The 18,265-nt window shown below is 35.6% G+C and overlaps 1 protein-coding gene across 6 annotated transcripts in view; it reads right to left on the bottom strand.

Annotated features, from left to right (window-relative positions):
* Window positions 1-18,265, bottom strand: part of nlgn2a (neuroligin 2a) — a 360,446-nt gene that overhangs the window by 141,069 nt on the left and 201,112 nt on the right. For 3 of the 6 annotated variants that reach the window (XM_087259461.1, XM_087259460.1, XM_087259462.1), the window contains one exon: window positions 8,812-8,865. In XM_087259461.1, coding sequence (XP_087115587.1) covers window positions 8,812-8,865 — 54 coding nt within the window. 6 annotated transcript variants of the gene reach the window in all.

Below are 18,265 nucleotides of genomic sequence, written 5' to 3' on the forward strand. Positions count from 1 at the left end.
AGGGGATTTGGCCGGGGTTATACTTCTACTCTTTACGAGAAGTGCCAAGGGATTTTGAATGATCACAGAGAGTAAGGACCTCGGTTTAACGTCCTATCCGAAAGACAGTGTTCAGACGACAGGTTGAGTGCCCCCTGCTGGCCTCACTAACCAGGGGTGGACTGGCCATCTGGCAGACCGGGCACTTTCCCGGTGGGCCGACGTACTTTTTGGGCCAGGCTGATCATCATCTTATGATCTGATCGGCCCATAAAAGGCTTAGCAGCCTATTGTTTTTTTTTCTGCCTTATTAATTGACGCTGCTGTGATCTGTGACTCTCTGAAAGTAGATGCTTTTTTTCCCGGACAGACAGACCGGGCCGGCCCATGTGACACTCTGCAGCCCATTGGCTCTTTTCGGTATTGACATTGGGCTGGCCCAATCACAAACTCCTATTTTGGACTCCGTGTGAGCGTGCATCGTCTGTGTGTATTTGTCAAAATAATCGAGAGTCAGGGAGAAGAAAAGCAAGGGAGGCGCAGAGAAATTGCGTTTTCGGCGTTTCATTTAGCGGTTCTGAAAAGTTCTCCGTTCATTTTAGTACACGGCTAAAAACGCAAATCACGTGACCACACACACACTCTCTGCCTAGAGTTGCAGCCAGTAGTTCAGCGGGTGAGCATAAACCCCAGGTGAGAGTATAGTGCACGTCAGACAGACAGTTCATCTGCTGGATCTGATCTCACTATAGTTGTTAAACGTGATATTGAATTCATCTTGTTGTCTCTATCTAACTATTCTTATGTCTTTTGAATCACTTGTTCTCAGTTAACTGTTTTGGCTGAGTGCAAAGATAAGCTAATATATTAATTTATGTAACATACACTGATTCTGCATATTGATTGCTTACCTTTATCGTTTAAATTTAATGTATGTTATACTGTTATAATGGACATTATTGGTTATTAAAACTCATATTCTGCAAAAGGGACAGGGTAAAGATCATTCTTTTCAATGAAAATGAAAGGAGACAGTTATATTTAAGCCCTGTTTTGTTATAAATTTGCAGAGTGAAGATGACGCTCATATAAATATGCAGCTACATGAGGCTGTTTGGTGTCTGTTAATCATAATATCAAATTGAAACAAATTTTACTTATATTATGTTTTCATTGTTTAGATAGTGAAACAGCAAGCAGGATGAGGTGAAAGAGGTTAAAATGTAACACTGTTCCCTTTGAAGATTTACACATGCATTAGCAGGCAGTTTTTGTTATGTTTATTATTGAATATAGGCTGAATAGTGAACAGTGTATTGAATAAGCTAAATTGGCTGTAGTGTATGAGTGTGTGTGAATGAGTGTGTATGGGTGATTTCCAATATTGGGTTGTGGCTGGAAAGGCATCTGCTGCATAAAACATGCTGGAATAGTTGGCAGTTCATTCCACTGCGGCAACCCCCGATAAATAAGGGACTTATGCGAAGAAAAATGAATGAATAGTGTATTTTTTAGAACTCAACAAATATCTTTATGGACAGTATACAGAAATTAAATTGAGATTAAAGTTTGTATTTATTTATTTATTTCATATATATGGCTTTTGTGTTTTATAGAATATGAGTTGATAAAAATATTGGACGCGCATAGATAGATAGCATTTTGATTGAATTTAGTGGGCCGCTCTGGCCCAAAATGCCAGGGCCGATTTTTTGCCCCAGTCCAGCCCTGTCACTAATACCACTTTAAACAGCAACCTAGTTTTTACTACATGGTTTCCCATCCAGGTACTGACCAGGCTCAGTCCTGATAGTGGTGATATTAAAAGTAACAAGTTCTAGTGGAATGAGGGTGTTTGTTTTGATTTGTTGTGTTCGGATTCATTAAATCTGTACAAAAGTTAGTTTAAGCTGTGGGATGTTGACTATTTTTCAAAGTATCAAGATTTCATATACTTCCATTAAATCTGTAGGCTGTATATGTTGTTTTATCTGTTTGTTGTTGTGTTAGTTGTTCTGTAAAATGAAGTAGAAAACAGTCATGAAATTTGACTGTTTTTACACCATCAACATTACAAAATACAAGCCTATGAGAATAGTTGATTAATGTCTTTATAAGAAATGCATACACATTATTATATTATATTATATTATATTATATTATATTATATTATATTATATTATATTATATTATATTATTATATTATATTATTATATTATATTATATTATATTATATTATATTATATTATATTATATTATATTATATTATATTATATTATATTATATTAATGGTGCTCAATTATCCACATTTTTAACTGTCCTACATGAACCAAAGCATCATGATCCCGAGACCCTGAGTGAGGTGAGCCATGAACAACACAAACTCTAAACAGATGGCCTTGTTTAGGGCAACTGCGGACAGGGAAGAGGACTCCATGGATTCAGGGTCCTAAAGTCTATAGTTTTCAGTCCACCAGATCCAGGCCGAGGTGTTGATAGACTGGTGTTGAGTGAGAAGTTGTGCTCAACACTGTCTGCCTGAACGATTTATAAAGCGCCTGTGACACGAGCGCAAGGTGAGACGAGGGAAAGCGAGCATGAAGCTGTACATTTCAAGTGTGTGAGCGTTGATAATGATGTGACACACAGACTGAATAATGAGCTCGGCTCAGGTGGACACACACCTTTGTCTGGACACCCACCCTTAGGCTGAAGCGAACACTAATCACACACTCGCAAATTTTAAAAAAACAAATTTTACTTATATTATGTTTTCATTGTTTAGATAGTGAAACAGCAAGCAGGATGAGGTGAAAAAGGTTAAAATGTAACACTGTTCCCTTTGAAGATTTACACATGCATTAGCAGGCAGTTTTTGTTATGTTTATTATTGAATATAGGCTGAATAGTGAACAGTGTATTGAATAAGCTAAATTGGCTGTAGTGTATGAGTGTGTGTGAATGAGTGTGTATGGGTGATTTCCAATATTGGGTTGTGGCTGGAAAGGCATCTGCTGCATAAAACATGCTGGAATAGTTGGCAGTTCATTCCACTGTGGCAAACCCCGATAAATAAGGGACTTATGCGAAGAAAAATGAATGAATAGTGTATTTTTTAGAACTCAACAAATATGTTTTTTTAATAAATATCTTATCTATCACCCTTAGGCTGAAGCGAACACTAATCACACACTCGCTCGCTTAGACACATGCACAAACCTGCGGCCAAAGCAAAAAATCAATCCTGTTTTTAGCAGCCTAATGCTGCCATGTTCGCAAATAGTATAAAAACCTGATAAACACCCATATACATTTAGCTCACGAATTAAGAAAACAATTGCTTGTACCAAAGCTAATTATGCTAATCATGCTAAATGCTAATTATGCTAATCATGCTAAATTATGCTAATCATGCTAAAAGACTAAGGGTGCTTTCACACTTGGTTCATTTGCCTGGACCGTACCCAAGTTCGATTGTCTCCCCCTGCCACCTCCTCGGTTGGTTTGTGTTCACACTGTCTTTTTTCCTTCTGAACCCCGGTATGCTTACGTCATCGAGCTGCTGTTTTGTTTACGGCCGTTCCTAGGTGACGGTCACGAAAGCAAGAACCGAAAGGGAAAGACGTTCTCACATCGCGGTCATTCCGCTTTTACTGAAGCTTTTGGTTTTGGACATACAGAAAGCGACTTGCGTCCATCTGCTGCAAAAATGTTATAAACATTCAGAACATCACACAGTGTCTGCAGGAGCTGTTTTTGGAGGAGACAAGCAGACATCACTGTGTATCACTGTGTTTGCTCTGGCTCAGTCCCGCACGTGTCACCAAGGTATGAAACGTGACACACACACAAACACGAACGAACGTTATGAAAACGATAGTTTGTTGTACAGTTGGCGGTTCACTTCCATGATTTGGTACGATTGCATTCACATCAGAAGTGAACTGTACCAGAGTTCGCATAAACCCTACCCCAGACCACCTCTTTCAGGCGGACTCGGACAAAGCTTTTGAGCATTAAAACAATAAAAGTGTTAAAAATTTACCATTTTGTACATTACAATATTTTATTTTTATATTTTTTTCCAAGTAAAAAAAATTATATTATACATTTTTTTTTAAACATTTTTCGGGGTTTTCACCTTTATTCATAAGACAGTGAAAGGATCGGCAAAGGACCTTGAGCCAGGAATTGAACTCTGATCGCCCTGAGCACCTTGGTGCTACAGTATGTGTCGACTCACTAACCACTAGGCTATTGGCTCCAACAACCACATTTTTTAAAACATGATTTACAAATAATAGTTTATTAAGATTTAGGGCCCTATCATACACCAGGCGCAATGTGGCGCAAAGCGCGACGCAATTGTTGTTTGTGAGTTTTATCTTGGTGCAAGAGTCATTTTGACGTTTTGCGCCACACTGTTTAAATAGAAAATGCATTTGCGCTCATACAGTATGTGCGCCCATAGGCGTTCTGGTCTAAAAAGGAAGGCGTTCTGAGGCGCATTGCTGGCGCTTTGCTATTTTGAGAAACTATAATAGATTTTTCAATGGACCAGAACAAAGCCGGTCTATTGTCCAGATCAGAGCGAGTTAGTCGTGCACTTTGCTTACGCACTGCTTAATACACACAAGATGTAGAGCAATACGCAAATATCTTTACATATGAAAAAAATAAAAACATTAAGGATATATATAGGATATAATAAGGATATATATAGGATATAAATATAAAGGATTAAAATATTACAAAACATATTATTTTCTAGCCTATATAAATTTAAAAACCGTACTTTCATGTCTTCTTCATCTCGGTGGCTTTGTCAGTTTATTCGTGACAATTTGCTCTTGTATAATGTTATTATTATTAGCAGTATTATTTATTATATCCATATTTATATTTGTTTTAATAAAAACAAGCTTAGATTTTCCCACCTGTCAGGTTTCAGACCATATGGGGCACAGTATGTAAATTAGGATATAACTTTTTATAACACACTTCGTTATTATTGTCCATTTATTCGTTTGCTGGAAATTAGAAGTGAATTTAGAAATAGTTTTGAAACAAATCTTTATGCTTAACAAACAAAATTAATTATTTATAGGCTAATTGATGTCTGTGCGTACAAGGTTTCCTAATCCACGAGAGCGAAAGTGAAAGTAGATAATGATAAAGCCTTATCTCTCATTCTCGCGCTGCAGATGCTCTGTTTAACTGTTTTCTTGCTAGTGAAACACTTACAATTTAAGTCGTCATATAAATAGCACTTTTTCCACTTACAAAGTCGTCATGTAAATAGAAAATGCACCATGGCGCAACGCAACTGGCTCTTAAAGGGAATGGGAGATGAGACTCTGATTGGTTAATTCTCAAAACACAACTATAACTCATTAAGAAAATAAGCTCAGCCCTTTTAGACCATGCACCACGTCGCAAAGTGGATTTTTTTCGTCTTTGGGAAAAGTGGATTCTGACACACCCTAAATGCGCTTGCGCCCTGGGCTTTGTACTTTGCACATGGATCGTCAAAATACAGCCCTTAGAGCAATAGAAATTTGATGACATATTAGGTGACTCTATTTAAGGATTCGAGCGAATCCCCAAATAAAATGTAATTGTCATTAAAAGTATGTATGGCGACGCAGTGGCGCAGTAGGTAGCACAGCAAGAAGGTCGCTGGGTCGCTGGTTCGTTCCTCGGCTCAGTTGGCATTTCTGTGTGGGGTTTGCATGTTCTCCCTGCGTTCGCGTGGGTTTCCTTCGGGTGCTCTGGTTTCCTCACAGTCCAAAGACATGCGGTACAGGTGAATTGAGTAAGCTAAGTTGTCCGTAGTGTATGAGTGTGTGCGTGAATGTGTGTGTGGATGTTTCCCAGAAATAGGTTGCGGCTGGGAGGGCATCCGCTGCGTAAAAATGTGCTGGATAGGTTGGCGGTTTATTCCACTGGAATGGCGAAGTGGCGACCCCGAATTAATAAAGGAACTAAGACGACAAGAAAATGACTGAATGAATAAAAGTATATATTGTGCAACAATCCTTCAAACCATTTTACCCATTTGATGCGTGAAATGTATGATCACATGATTTTTTTATTTTTTTATTCTTCCATTTTTTTACGTAAACATTATTTTTAAACAAAAAACACTTAACTTACATTTAATATGCATTTAAAATATATGTAACTCACTCACGTAAAATTTATTTGATTCATAAATCAAGTATATAAAGTACAAGTGAATAGATTACTTTGTGATAGTTATTTATATGTATGTCTCAAAACTTATGAATAGACTAATGGACAGAGAGATTAACAATCACTATTCATTTTTAAGGTTGGCTTTTATCTGAGACCTTTCCTTGAACTTACTGTATCATTGTCATGACTAGTTATGACTGGCTTATAGTTATAATGGAGTTACTTCATATTTAAACTGTGGACGCTTCAACATGCAACTTTGTTTTTTGTTCTATTTCTGTTTTCTATAATGCCGTGGCAGAACAACAGCATAAACTACTATGAAAAGGATCACCTCAGGTGCTGATAATGTGCTTTCTTCAGTGTTAATCGTACTAATGATCATCTTTACATTGACACCAATAATCCACTTTTATTACAATTACAACAATTGTCTGATTAAGAGTCTACCAGGTAAACAGCAATTTTACCTTTATTTTATCCAATTAAGGTCAAAATCGACTTCAACAGAAATAGAATTAAGATGTGAAGTATTCCAATTTTAGTGGCATTATTGAAGTGCAGTACAGAGATGTAAACACCGCAATCAAACTATTAGCGTGGTATAGGATTTTCGGTCCCACTTTATATTAAGTGGCCTTAACTAATATGTACTTACACAGGATTTAATAGTTTGCTACAATGTACTTATTGTGTAAATACATGTATTTACTGTGTACTTATGCTTGATTAAATATATGTATGTAACTACATCTGTAATTAACTTTTGTAATTACATTTGTAAATACACTGTTGACCATCCCTAACACCTTAACCCACCCTTAAACCTACCCATAGCACCAAACCTGTTCATAACCCAACCTCTATCCCAACTCAAAAGCACCACAAGTGTTCTCAAATACATTATAAACACAGTAAGTACATTGTATTTATTTTTTAATGTAAGTACATAGTAGTTAAGGACACTTAATATAAAGTGGGACCGGATTTTCAATGTGTTTTGTGACAGGATAGTCTATACACACATGACTGTTTGACACTATTGTCTTTTTTCCCATATGGCTTGCAGTATTAAATTCCATTAAAATTACACTTTTCCAGCAGTTCATACTTGCATCCAATATCTCGTTTTTCGAGGGGGCATGAACAAAATGTTCTTTAATAAAAGTAAAAAGAGCCAAACTGCAATTAAAGTCGACAAATTAAAAATGAAACACCCGAAATGACATGAAACTCTAGTGGAAATATGGATAGTGCGGTGACGCAATGACATTAATCAAATTATGTGCTTTAACATGTAAAACAGGATCATGAAAAAACATTCAAAAAGCAACTCATGTAGACACCTTAATCAGATTATTATCTTATTCAGATTAAGGCAAATAATTCAATTCCTGATCTCCATATAAATGTAGCGAGTTTGAAGACCATTTTACTTAACACTTTTTGCTATACTGAAAGCTGCAGCAGATAGTTTACCTCAGATCTTAAATAACTAGCAAAACAGTTTGAAAATAAAAGTCAGAACTGTGATTCAGTGCAAACCAACAGCATCCATCAATCAGTTGCCTACAGTGTGTACTTTTAACAATGTTAAAGAGGTTAAACATGTATCGATTACAAAACTTACCATTTGGTTGTGAGTGTGATCATATTATTTAAATGTTTCTGCCATGTCACATCGCGTTTGGTGCAGACAGACACATTGCTTGTCGATGGAATCTTGTTGCATCATGTATAGCTAGGACAGGGTGTTACACAGTACTGATTAAACCTTCATGGGTCAACAATTCAGAACAAGAGAGGCCAGAAGCTTTCAAGGATCCAACCAACAGTTTATCAACGCAACAAAACCATTGAATGTCAACTTGAGGAACGAGGAGAAGTAAAACTGGGAAATATTTGCAGAGCTATTTTTAAATCCCAATTGTCACACTCCCAAAGACCTACAGGTAAAAAAAAACCCAGCAAGACCAAGAAGAAAGAAAAAAAAGAAGAAAAAAACAAAACACAGTCTTTGGTAAACACAAGAAAGAACATCAGGGCAAAAAAAGCACACATTGCTCTCAAGAAAGCAGTTCAAAAAAACGAACAGCAATAATAGCAATATCCAAGATAAAAGATGACAAAATGTGCTGATCCATGTGTGTGTATCTGCGCTTTTCTGACTTTTCTCCCCACTGAAGCATTTTATTTCTCAGATTTATTGGTTGGTCTTTAATACGGCATCCAGACAACTATTCACACTGACAAAACCCAGTGAAAACACCTCTTTGTCTTTGTGAGAGTTGGAGATAAGTTTAAAGCCTAATAATCGCTCAGGGTTTTGAAAAACATCATAAAGCAACTGCAGTAAAATTGTGCTTCAGACAGCGCTATCGGGGTATTACATTTCAAAACCACTGTTCTTCTCTCATTTAATCAAGATACAGGGCTTCTTTTTTCCCTTCAGAAGTTGCGTGTCTCTCTCCAAAGTCAAACGAGAAAGTTTCACACAAAAACACAAACACACACATATATATATGTATGCACATGTGGCTCTCATCACTACCAAAGAAAGGCTGTTTAATTCTCCAAAAAAAGACTTTCTTTAAAAAAAGACAAGAAAAAAGGAAAAACATGCAACAAAAATACCTTCATCTCGGGGCCGGTTGAGTGTCGATTCATCGTGTTTTTTTGTGAGCGGACCTAGGGTTAAGACAAAAAGGAGGGAAAAAGAGAAAAGAGAAAATTCAAAAAAAGAAGATTACTGTGGCAAGAGAAAAATCAAAAAGAAAACAAGAAAGAGCAAAAACCAAGAAATCAGCAAGAGGTTATTGTTCTCATTCTTTTCAAGAGGTGACAAAAAGAGCAAAGCAAAGGCAAACAACAAAAAGCATCATAAACACAGAATAACAAGAAAGACACAATCGGCTACAGGATCAAAGAAGTTTGATGTTAGCTCTGTGAATATTCTCGCCATTGTTCTCGCAGGCCTTTTCTTTAACGCCTGCTTTACTCGCTACAGTTATGACCGCTTGTTCAGCTTCCGGGGATGAAGGAAAAATCAATGTGGAGGAATAGGGAATTAACCTCTGAGGTATGAAAAACAAGAATTCCCATTCCCACCCCAGTCCTCTGTCGCTCCTCTAGCTGCGGTCAAGCTACCATCCGCCTCGCTTTGAAAATGTGAGAGGTGCTAGAAAAGAGGACCTGAGGCAAGGAGGGCAGAACACACCAGGCACGTGTTCTCTCTTACACACACACACACACACACACACACACACACACACACACACACACACACACACACACACACACACACACACACACACACACACACACACACACACACACACAGCCTCTGGGGAAACAGAAGCAGAGGGTGCCGCACTCACAAATACAGTACACACACTGTGTTGACACAGTTGTCTTTTTGTGTAAACTGAAGCCTTTCTATACATACACAGCACAAAAACAAAACTTCAATACCCACAAGCTTTTAGAAATAATGCCTTGAATCATTTTTTATGTAATGTTCTGAAACACTTGCGAACAAAAATACACTATTAAAAACTAATCTTTGAAAGTATCTGGAAATCACCATCTAACTTAACACAATCAATGTATATTATATTATATTATATTATATTATATTATATTATAGTAAAAAGTTTAATTTAAACAAAACTACAATAAGAATAAGAAATGAAGACAAATCTAGGAAATCCATTAAATCCAGAATTTCTTTTTTGTTGTTCCATATATACAAAACAGTCAGGTACAACTAGACATTAAAGACTAGAAAGGCTTCTAACCTCAAGGAACATTTTTTTTTTTTTAATAGCAGAGAATGCATTATAAAGTTATTTTTAGACCCTTTTTAGGCTCCCTTCTTTGTGAGCTGACCTGAAAAACATCTGCCGAAGAGAGAAACACAGTAAAATAGAGATACATATAGAAAAATAATGAAGAGGTCTCTCTACTGGATATGGCTGTCCTTTCCAGACATTAAAAAAAATAAAAAAAGGGGGGGGGGGGGGGGGGTTGAGAGAAAGAGGAAAGAATGCAGGAATGTGTGAAAAAGACAGGTCAGATCACTCTCGCGATAGAGTAAAACCAGGGACAATGTGTGTATTGGATGACCAAAGGGAAATATGTTGTCAATCAAGCACACAGGAGACAGTCCTGCCATCTGCCAGTGAGTTTACAGACGCATATGTGAGTCCACTATACTGATGCCTCTTTACTTGACAAAATCTGCTGCACATGCTTTAAAAAAAAATTAGACTATAGGTAGAAATGCAATTGAAAGGTTATATAAATTATGATACAGTTAAAAAAAATACAGTAAACAAAATATTTTGTGACACCACAGTATATATGATAAACTCATAATATGAAATAATACTTTTTCTTTTGTCACCTAATAAGCTTCTGCGTGATTAACTAAATGGCGCAGAAGTTTGGATTGCAAATAAATTAAATTACAAATAGTCAAACTACTGTAATTGAGTACTTTTTCCCAGGATTTGTACTAACTAGTTTTTAAAAATGCGTATTTTACTTTCCCTTGGGTACATTTATTGTGCAGTATTGGTACTTTTACTACTTTCCTTCAACCTGCAGTCACTACTTTATTTTCTTTCTTGTCTATGGGGATTAGAAAAAACCAATCATGTATGTCCTGTCCAATCAAATCACACATTGAAGTAAAGAGGTAAATCCCATCATAACAAACTACCTTAAGACATGGGGGATTTATAATTGCAGCTAACTGTGCATTTAAAGTGTCCAAAAAGATGTCCAAAATCTTTACATGCATAGAGTTAGAGACTTCTTAGATGCATGTCACAGATGAAAAAATGACAGATGTTTATTGTTTGAAGACCGAAATGGCCTTAAACACCCAGCAGGCACAAGACTTCAACATGTTGTCAGATTTCAAAGTTGTACCCCAACGTTGAAAATCGGGTTAATGTCAGAACTCAACATCAGGCTGACGTCACTGTCAAACGTCCAAACTAATATCAACCAAATATCAATGTCTAATGATGTTTTAGCTTGATGTTGTGAATGGGGACGTTACCACTATATGACGTCTATCAGACATTGGAGTTTGGTTGCCATAACTGATGAATAAAGGTCAATATTTAATGTCAATATGATGTTGGTTTAAGATGTTGGCTTAACATTGGATTTTGGGCAATTTCTAACACAACCTAAAATCAACAAAATATCATTGTCATTTGACATTGTTATTGGACATCAAAATGATGTTGTCCTTAGACGCTGGCTGGACATTGAATTTTGGTCACCTGACATTAACCTAAACCAAACTTAATATTAATGTCTTATGATGTTGTGTGCCTGCTGGGCAATAACTAAATGCACTACAGAATGTTACACACATCCACAAATTGCATGTAAATCATCTGCTTTTTACAGCGTAACACTAAAGTTACTTTACGTAAAGTCTACTTTTTACTTATACTTTGAGTAATATTTACAACAGATACTTTTACTCCACTTAAAATACATTTTCAGGCAAATAATGGCACTTTTACTTAAGTATGATTTTTCAGTACTCTTTCCATCACTGCATATACAGTTGAAGTCAGAATTGTTAGCCCCCCTGTTTTATTTCCCCTAATTTCTTAACAGAGAGAACATTTTTCAACAAAAATTTCTAAACATAATAGTTTTAATAACTAATTTCTAATAACCTTATCTTTGCCATGATGACAGTACAGTAAATACTTTTTTATTAGATATTTTCTATACAGCTTCACACTTCTATACAGCTTAAAGTGACATTTAAAGGCTTGACTAGGATAATTAGGTTAACTAGGCAAGTTATTGTATAACATTTTTTTTTCTGTAGACTATTGAAAAAAAAATAGCCCAAAGGGGCTAATAATATTGACCTTAAAATGGATTTTAAATTAAAAACTGCTTTTTTTAGTTGAAATAAAACAAATACGATTTTCTCCAGAAGAAAAATTATTATCAGACATACTGTGAAAATTTCCTTGCTCTGTTTAACATCATTTGGGAAATATTTAAAAAAGAGAAAAAAAAATCAAAGGGGGCTAATAATTCTGACTTCAACTGTTTATTACATTTGCAACAGCAGCGTGTTATATTCTCAGACTGTGTATATACTGGAGTACCAGGGCTCTGTACCTGCTCTGCCATAACAATTAAAACAGCAGCAGCAGCAGCAGCGTAGCAGATCTAAACCTCCAAGACCAAATACATCAACATTTCCATATACATATTTATTACCATGCTAAATCCACAGAGTGTTCATAACAGAAATAAAATAATTGTGTGTATGTGTATGAACACAAACACTACTTTTCAAAAGTTTCAAGTCAATATGTTTTTAATTATTTTTTAATGATTTTGAAAGATGTGTCTTATGTTCATGAAAACATTTACTTTACACATTAACATTGTAATGAAACATTTTCAACGTCATTGCAGTATTCTGTATAGCTCATTATTATTATTATTATTTTATTATTATTATTATTATTATTATTATTACTATTATTACCAATATTTTCTTTGCCTTAGAAGACAAGAATTATCATTAGGATTGCTAAAAATATATACTACATTATTTTATTATCAATTTAATTAATTTTGTTTTTGTTATTTTTATTAGGATTCTTGGATGAAAAGGATGTTCAATAAAAAAACTATTTATTTCAATAAGAACATTAATGTAACATTTTAAATGTTTTAGTAAAGCATTTAATTAATTTAATGCACCCTCACTGAATTAAAGCTTGAACTGCAGTATTACAATATATACCCTCATGTCTCATCATTACAATTTCTAGAGCTATATATAGAATTACTCTCTCACCTTAGACTTTCAACCTTTCAAAATCAATTCCCTCCAATCTGAGGCTCATTTCTTCTTTCCACTCTTATTTTTACCCGAATGGAGATATTGCACCTAAATTCATCCACCTCCAATCCATTTGACCACCCCTTGCCTTTCTCATATCCATTTCCTCTCTCTTCACTGCTGTGCGTCTCCCATCCTATTTTTTTTTAACTATCTCTCTTCATCATTTCACTCACCATAACCTTTATTTTCCAGGCCTACCTTTCTCTCTTCTCTCTGGTGAAGTGCTTGCACAATCTATTATTTCAGCCCCAGTTCCTTATGCTGACCTTGCTCTGCCCTCTGGTCTTAAAGTCGGCTTGAACCTGAAGTTCCTGCAGACTTTACTTCAGTAATCTCACACATTTTCAGCTGAAACAGAATACTGAATAGCTCCTCACCATCTCTTGCTCACAGCTAAAACTAATGATTTGGAGAAAAGTGCTTAAGAATATTTTGTCAAATTATACAAAATCCAAGATATACAAAAATGGAATTAATAATGTTATTATTGTTAATACTAATATATTTAGAGCAGCTACAGGTGAGAATATGTGAATATTGTTTTGTAACTCTGTTTACAGGGTCAAAGATTCTTGTATTTTTGTTTGTGAATGTTGTTATAGTCACAATGATGTAAAATTGTGACTATAACGAAGTATGAAGTATTTGTTTATTTTATTTTATTTTATTTTTACCATTTATTATAAATGATGTAACAAAATCTATAATGATGCATGTTGACCATTTAATTAATCAGCCCTTGTAATCTGGAATAAAAATATTTTCTCCATTTGCAACACCTTCTCTTCTCTGCCACGAGGGCGGGATAACATAAAACTCCCACCAGTAGCAAACCACCATCATCCACTTAAATCCTGTCCTACATTAATTCTCAATGCAATTGATGTAAAAGTTACATGGCAAAAAAGAAAAAAAAGGACTGTCACAACTTCTGTTTTAACACCGACTCACTCACAAACTGTTCAGTTCTTGTCAAAATGTTTCACTAAATTAAAGTTTGTCTAGCGCCATTTTAATCACTATATTTTCTGTAAAACAAGTCTCATGTATTAAAACTGCTGTCCTGAATGTCATTTATTAATAATGGCCGAAGTATATAGCGCTAAATTATGTTCATAAACATCTATTTACAGTAAAACATTGAGAAACAGGATTTCAGATTAGAAAAAGACTGACTGTGCAACAGTTTATGTTTCATTTTCCAATGATTCTTCTTTTTCTGTGGCCTTAAAAAAAATAAAAAATAAAAAAATCTGTAAATCAGTCAGGAACACTTTATTTTGATGGTCCATTTGAATATTAATAAACTGTCTGCTTAATATCTGCTGATACTGCTCCTTCAACAGACATTTAAATGACTATAAGAAACTTTGCAAGTACATATCAACTTAAACTTACCCTAACCCCAATCCCAACCTAACAATCAACTTATAATCTAACGGGAATTAGTTAGCATGTATATGCAAGGTAACTTAAATTAAACAAACGGACCATCAAAATAAAGTGTGACCCATCAGGCTAGTCAGGTGAAGATGTTGATCGCTAACCATATTTGTGATTCTTCTTAAAGGATTAGTTCAATAAAATATTTGGTAGTTAATTACTCACGTCATTCAGGTCATTACCATCCCCTGAGATCTTTGAACATTTTCAGAACACAAAGATATTTTAGATGAAATCTGAGAGTTCCCTCATCCTCCATAAACAGCAATGGTCCAGAGACGTTAGTCCAGAAAAGGAGCCAAAAACATAGTCAAAGTATTTAATGTGACTTTCTTGGTTTATTTGCAGCTCAAAGAACACTCCTGTTTGTCAAAGAAACAGTAAAAATGGCTGTTCATCTATTTCTTCTGCATCAGATTGGGATATATACAGACATAAAGACCTTACAAACATACATTGCACAATACAAATAAAACAAATTTTAATATGAATTTCAGCAAATAAACACCCTTTATATGTTAATGCCTTTATTAGGATTTTTATATCAATGTGTATATTCACTGTCTCATTTAGGGAAACTCCTGAGACAAATAAGTTATATCTCTGAACTTTAATGATAAATCTATATAAAATGTTGTGCTTCCCAGCTCCTTTATTCAGCTGCAATGACTTGTGGGACTTCTCGGCCGAGTTTTGCACTCAAGTCTGCAATGATGCATCCTTGATATCAAGAACACATCTGGGAACTTTCACGCGTCCTCCATTCTTGGGGTTTTGAGTTTTGAAACTGATCTTTGGCAATTGATGATGACGTTACATAAGAACACGACAATGCAAGATTGCTGAAAAACACATACTGAGAAACAGCCATTGTTTCTACACATTGATACACCGATGTGTGCACCCTCATAGAAAACAATGTTTAAAATTCTAAATAACATGGCGTGGTGGAATTCTAGTGCAACACTACAGTTTTTCTCACAAAATTATCCTTAGAGATTTGTATGATTACAGTTGAACCACTGAAGTCTCATGGAATATTTTGATAATTTTCCTGGTTCCATTTCTGGACTTTGAAGATCTTTTGAGTCTTGTGTCTCTGAAACTTTGAAATTGTTACTTCAGTCAGCAGATGACAATTTATAAAATTATATTGATAAAAATCTGTTGATGCTGTCCTTGTCACAAATATTAGCTGGAGTACCCACCCAACTCACTAAAAGGAATATGAGCTATATGAAAATTCCACTAGTCATTCATCTAGACCAGTGGTTCTCAAACTTTTTTCATCAAGTACCACCTTAGAAAAAATGTGTCTCTCCAAGTACCACCAAAATGAGTAGTATTGAAATACAGTAACGTAGTAGGCCCAGTAAAGCAGCTACAACTCTGCACAGTTAGAAAAATCATGGCAGATTACCTCAGAAATATAGGCTATATGTCATATATGGCATATTATATACATCATTTTTGGTAAACTTGGAAATGTGTGAAGCATGTACAAGACATATTTCATTCCTCCGCATACCACTAGAAGGAAGCCTGCGTACCACTAGTGGTACACGTACCACAGTTTGAGAACCACTGATCTAGACTACACCTCCCATCACGCTTTGCATCTCACAGCTGAATCTGTTTATTTTACAGGACCCTCTCTCACTCTCTCTTTCTCCCTCCTTCTCTCTCTCTCTCTCTCTCTCTCTCTCACTCTCTCTTTCCCTCATGCACACACACCACACACAGCTGCAGGTCATCATCACAGATTACACATACTATTTAAGCACCACATTCACTCATTGTGTTTTTGATTCTCTGACTGTTTCTTGATTTGTGATTGTTTGATGCCTGCTCTTACCTTGATTACTCTAGTGGATTACCTTGTATTATATTGTTTTGCAGCTGTTTGACCCCTAACTGGCTGACCATTCTTTATAAATAAAAGCTGCACTAGGAACTCCATCTATGTTGCCACATTACAGTTAAAAATAAAATCTCATATTCCAGAAAATACTTCATTTAACCATGTTTATGACATTCAATAATATCCCCTTTATTAATCAGGGGTCACCACAGCGGAATGCCCTTCCAGCCACAACCATGTTTATGACATAAACACTCACAATTAAACTTTGATCATACATTTGTGCCCAAGTGTTCGCACATCTGCAAACATGGCTAAACATACATGAACATGAGTTAGACGAGGTTTCTGTTTTGTGTGGATGAGATGCTCACACACACATTCACGCACACAGCGAGCCTCATCAGCAAATGCCAGTTGAATTACACACTCCCTCAGTGTTAGATGTCAGGGCTCGTAATCAGGCCGACCACAGGTGTCTGTGGACCGGAACGTTCTAGCAGGAATCAACCCTCTCCTCTGATATACCAAACGGGGGGATAGGAGTTCAATCTGCTACCTGTGGCTCACCCTCTTTACAGAAATATGATTCAGAAAATCAGCTTGAAAGAGGAATGAGATAGCCAGATGGCTTCCACCTGATGTTTTCGTGCCTCTCAGCTTCTCCTGAGTGGAAATGGCTAGAAATTAGAGTGGAGATAGAAAGAGAGCACCCAAGTGACTTTGATAGACTGGATATAATTGAGCTCTATTTAACAGCATTAAAGATGCCTGGTTATCCTGGTGTGAAATGTGTTTCTATTATACGACATGGGGAGATGTAAATGAGAATTAGAATTAGTATTAGAGGCATTTCTATTAAACCGAGTGTTGCCACAGTCCAGAGTGGATCTATAATGCTTTTGGAGGGTTTATTCTCTTTGATAAAGTGGTGAGGAACTGAGATGGAGAAAGAAAAGATGAATAGATACAGTGAAGAGAGTGAAGCAGAAAGACTTATTATGGAACAATAAAGACATTAGATGGCAATTACACAGTTCCTTAGTGGTGAAATGGTGAAAGCAAAATTATGAACTGATAATAAAAAACAAAATCACCTGTTGTTCGGAACACATTTGCCTTCCATTATGTAACATTCCTCATTTAAAAAGGGATAGAAAAAATGAAGGATGAGACTGGATGAACTGAATGGTCGGCTAATTAGGAGGGAACACGAGTTTGATAAACTAAAGCAATCCCTAAATAGCTACAGCACTTAACTATTAGCTAACATTATCCAAAAACATGCACAGCCTAAGCCAGGGTTCCTAATTCCAGGTCCCAAAGAGTTTAGTTCCAACTTAACAATTAAATGCACCTGAATCATATAATCAATGGCTTTCGTTTTTTTTTCTTTCTTTTTTTTTTTTTTTCTTGAAAATTAGAGCCAGGTGTGTTGGAGCATTTTCAGAACCAAACTCTGGCTGTTTTGGAAAGCTGAAAATACTCAAAAGTAAATGATTGAAAGGCAAATAACAGTCCAGATCCTATGACTGTGACATTGTGTCTACTATGATACCACCATCTGATTAATTAATCAGTAATGAAAATGTATATCTTACGCGTTGGATTCTGTAAAAATTCAGAAAAAAATAAATGCAAGAAATTAATATTATAATTAGAAATTTGATCATTTTACTTTCTTGCTAATAGTAATGAGATAGCTTTGTGTAGCTTTAAAGCATTTTTTTGAAGCTCCTATAAATGAAACTTCATAGCAGAAAAGTTTAACACCCTTTAAGAATATATATATATATATATATATATATATATATATATATATAAATATTTATATATTTATATATATATACATACAGTTGAAGTCAGAATTTTTAGCCCCC

Source organism: Danio rerio, chromosome 7 (genome assembly GCF_052040795.2).
Source record: "Danio rerio strain M-AB ecotype USA chromosome 7, GRCz13ab, whole genome shotgun sequence".
NCBI classification, from domain to species: Eukaryota; Metazoa; Chordata; class Actinopteri; order Cypriniformes; family Danionidae; genus Danio; species Danio rerio.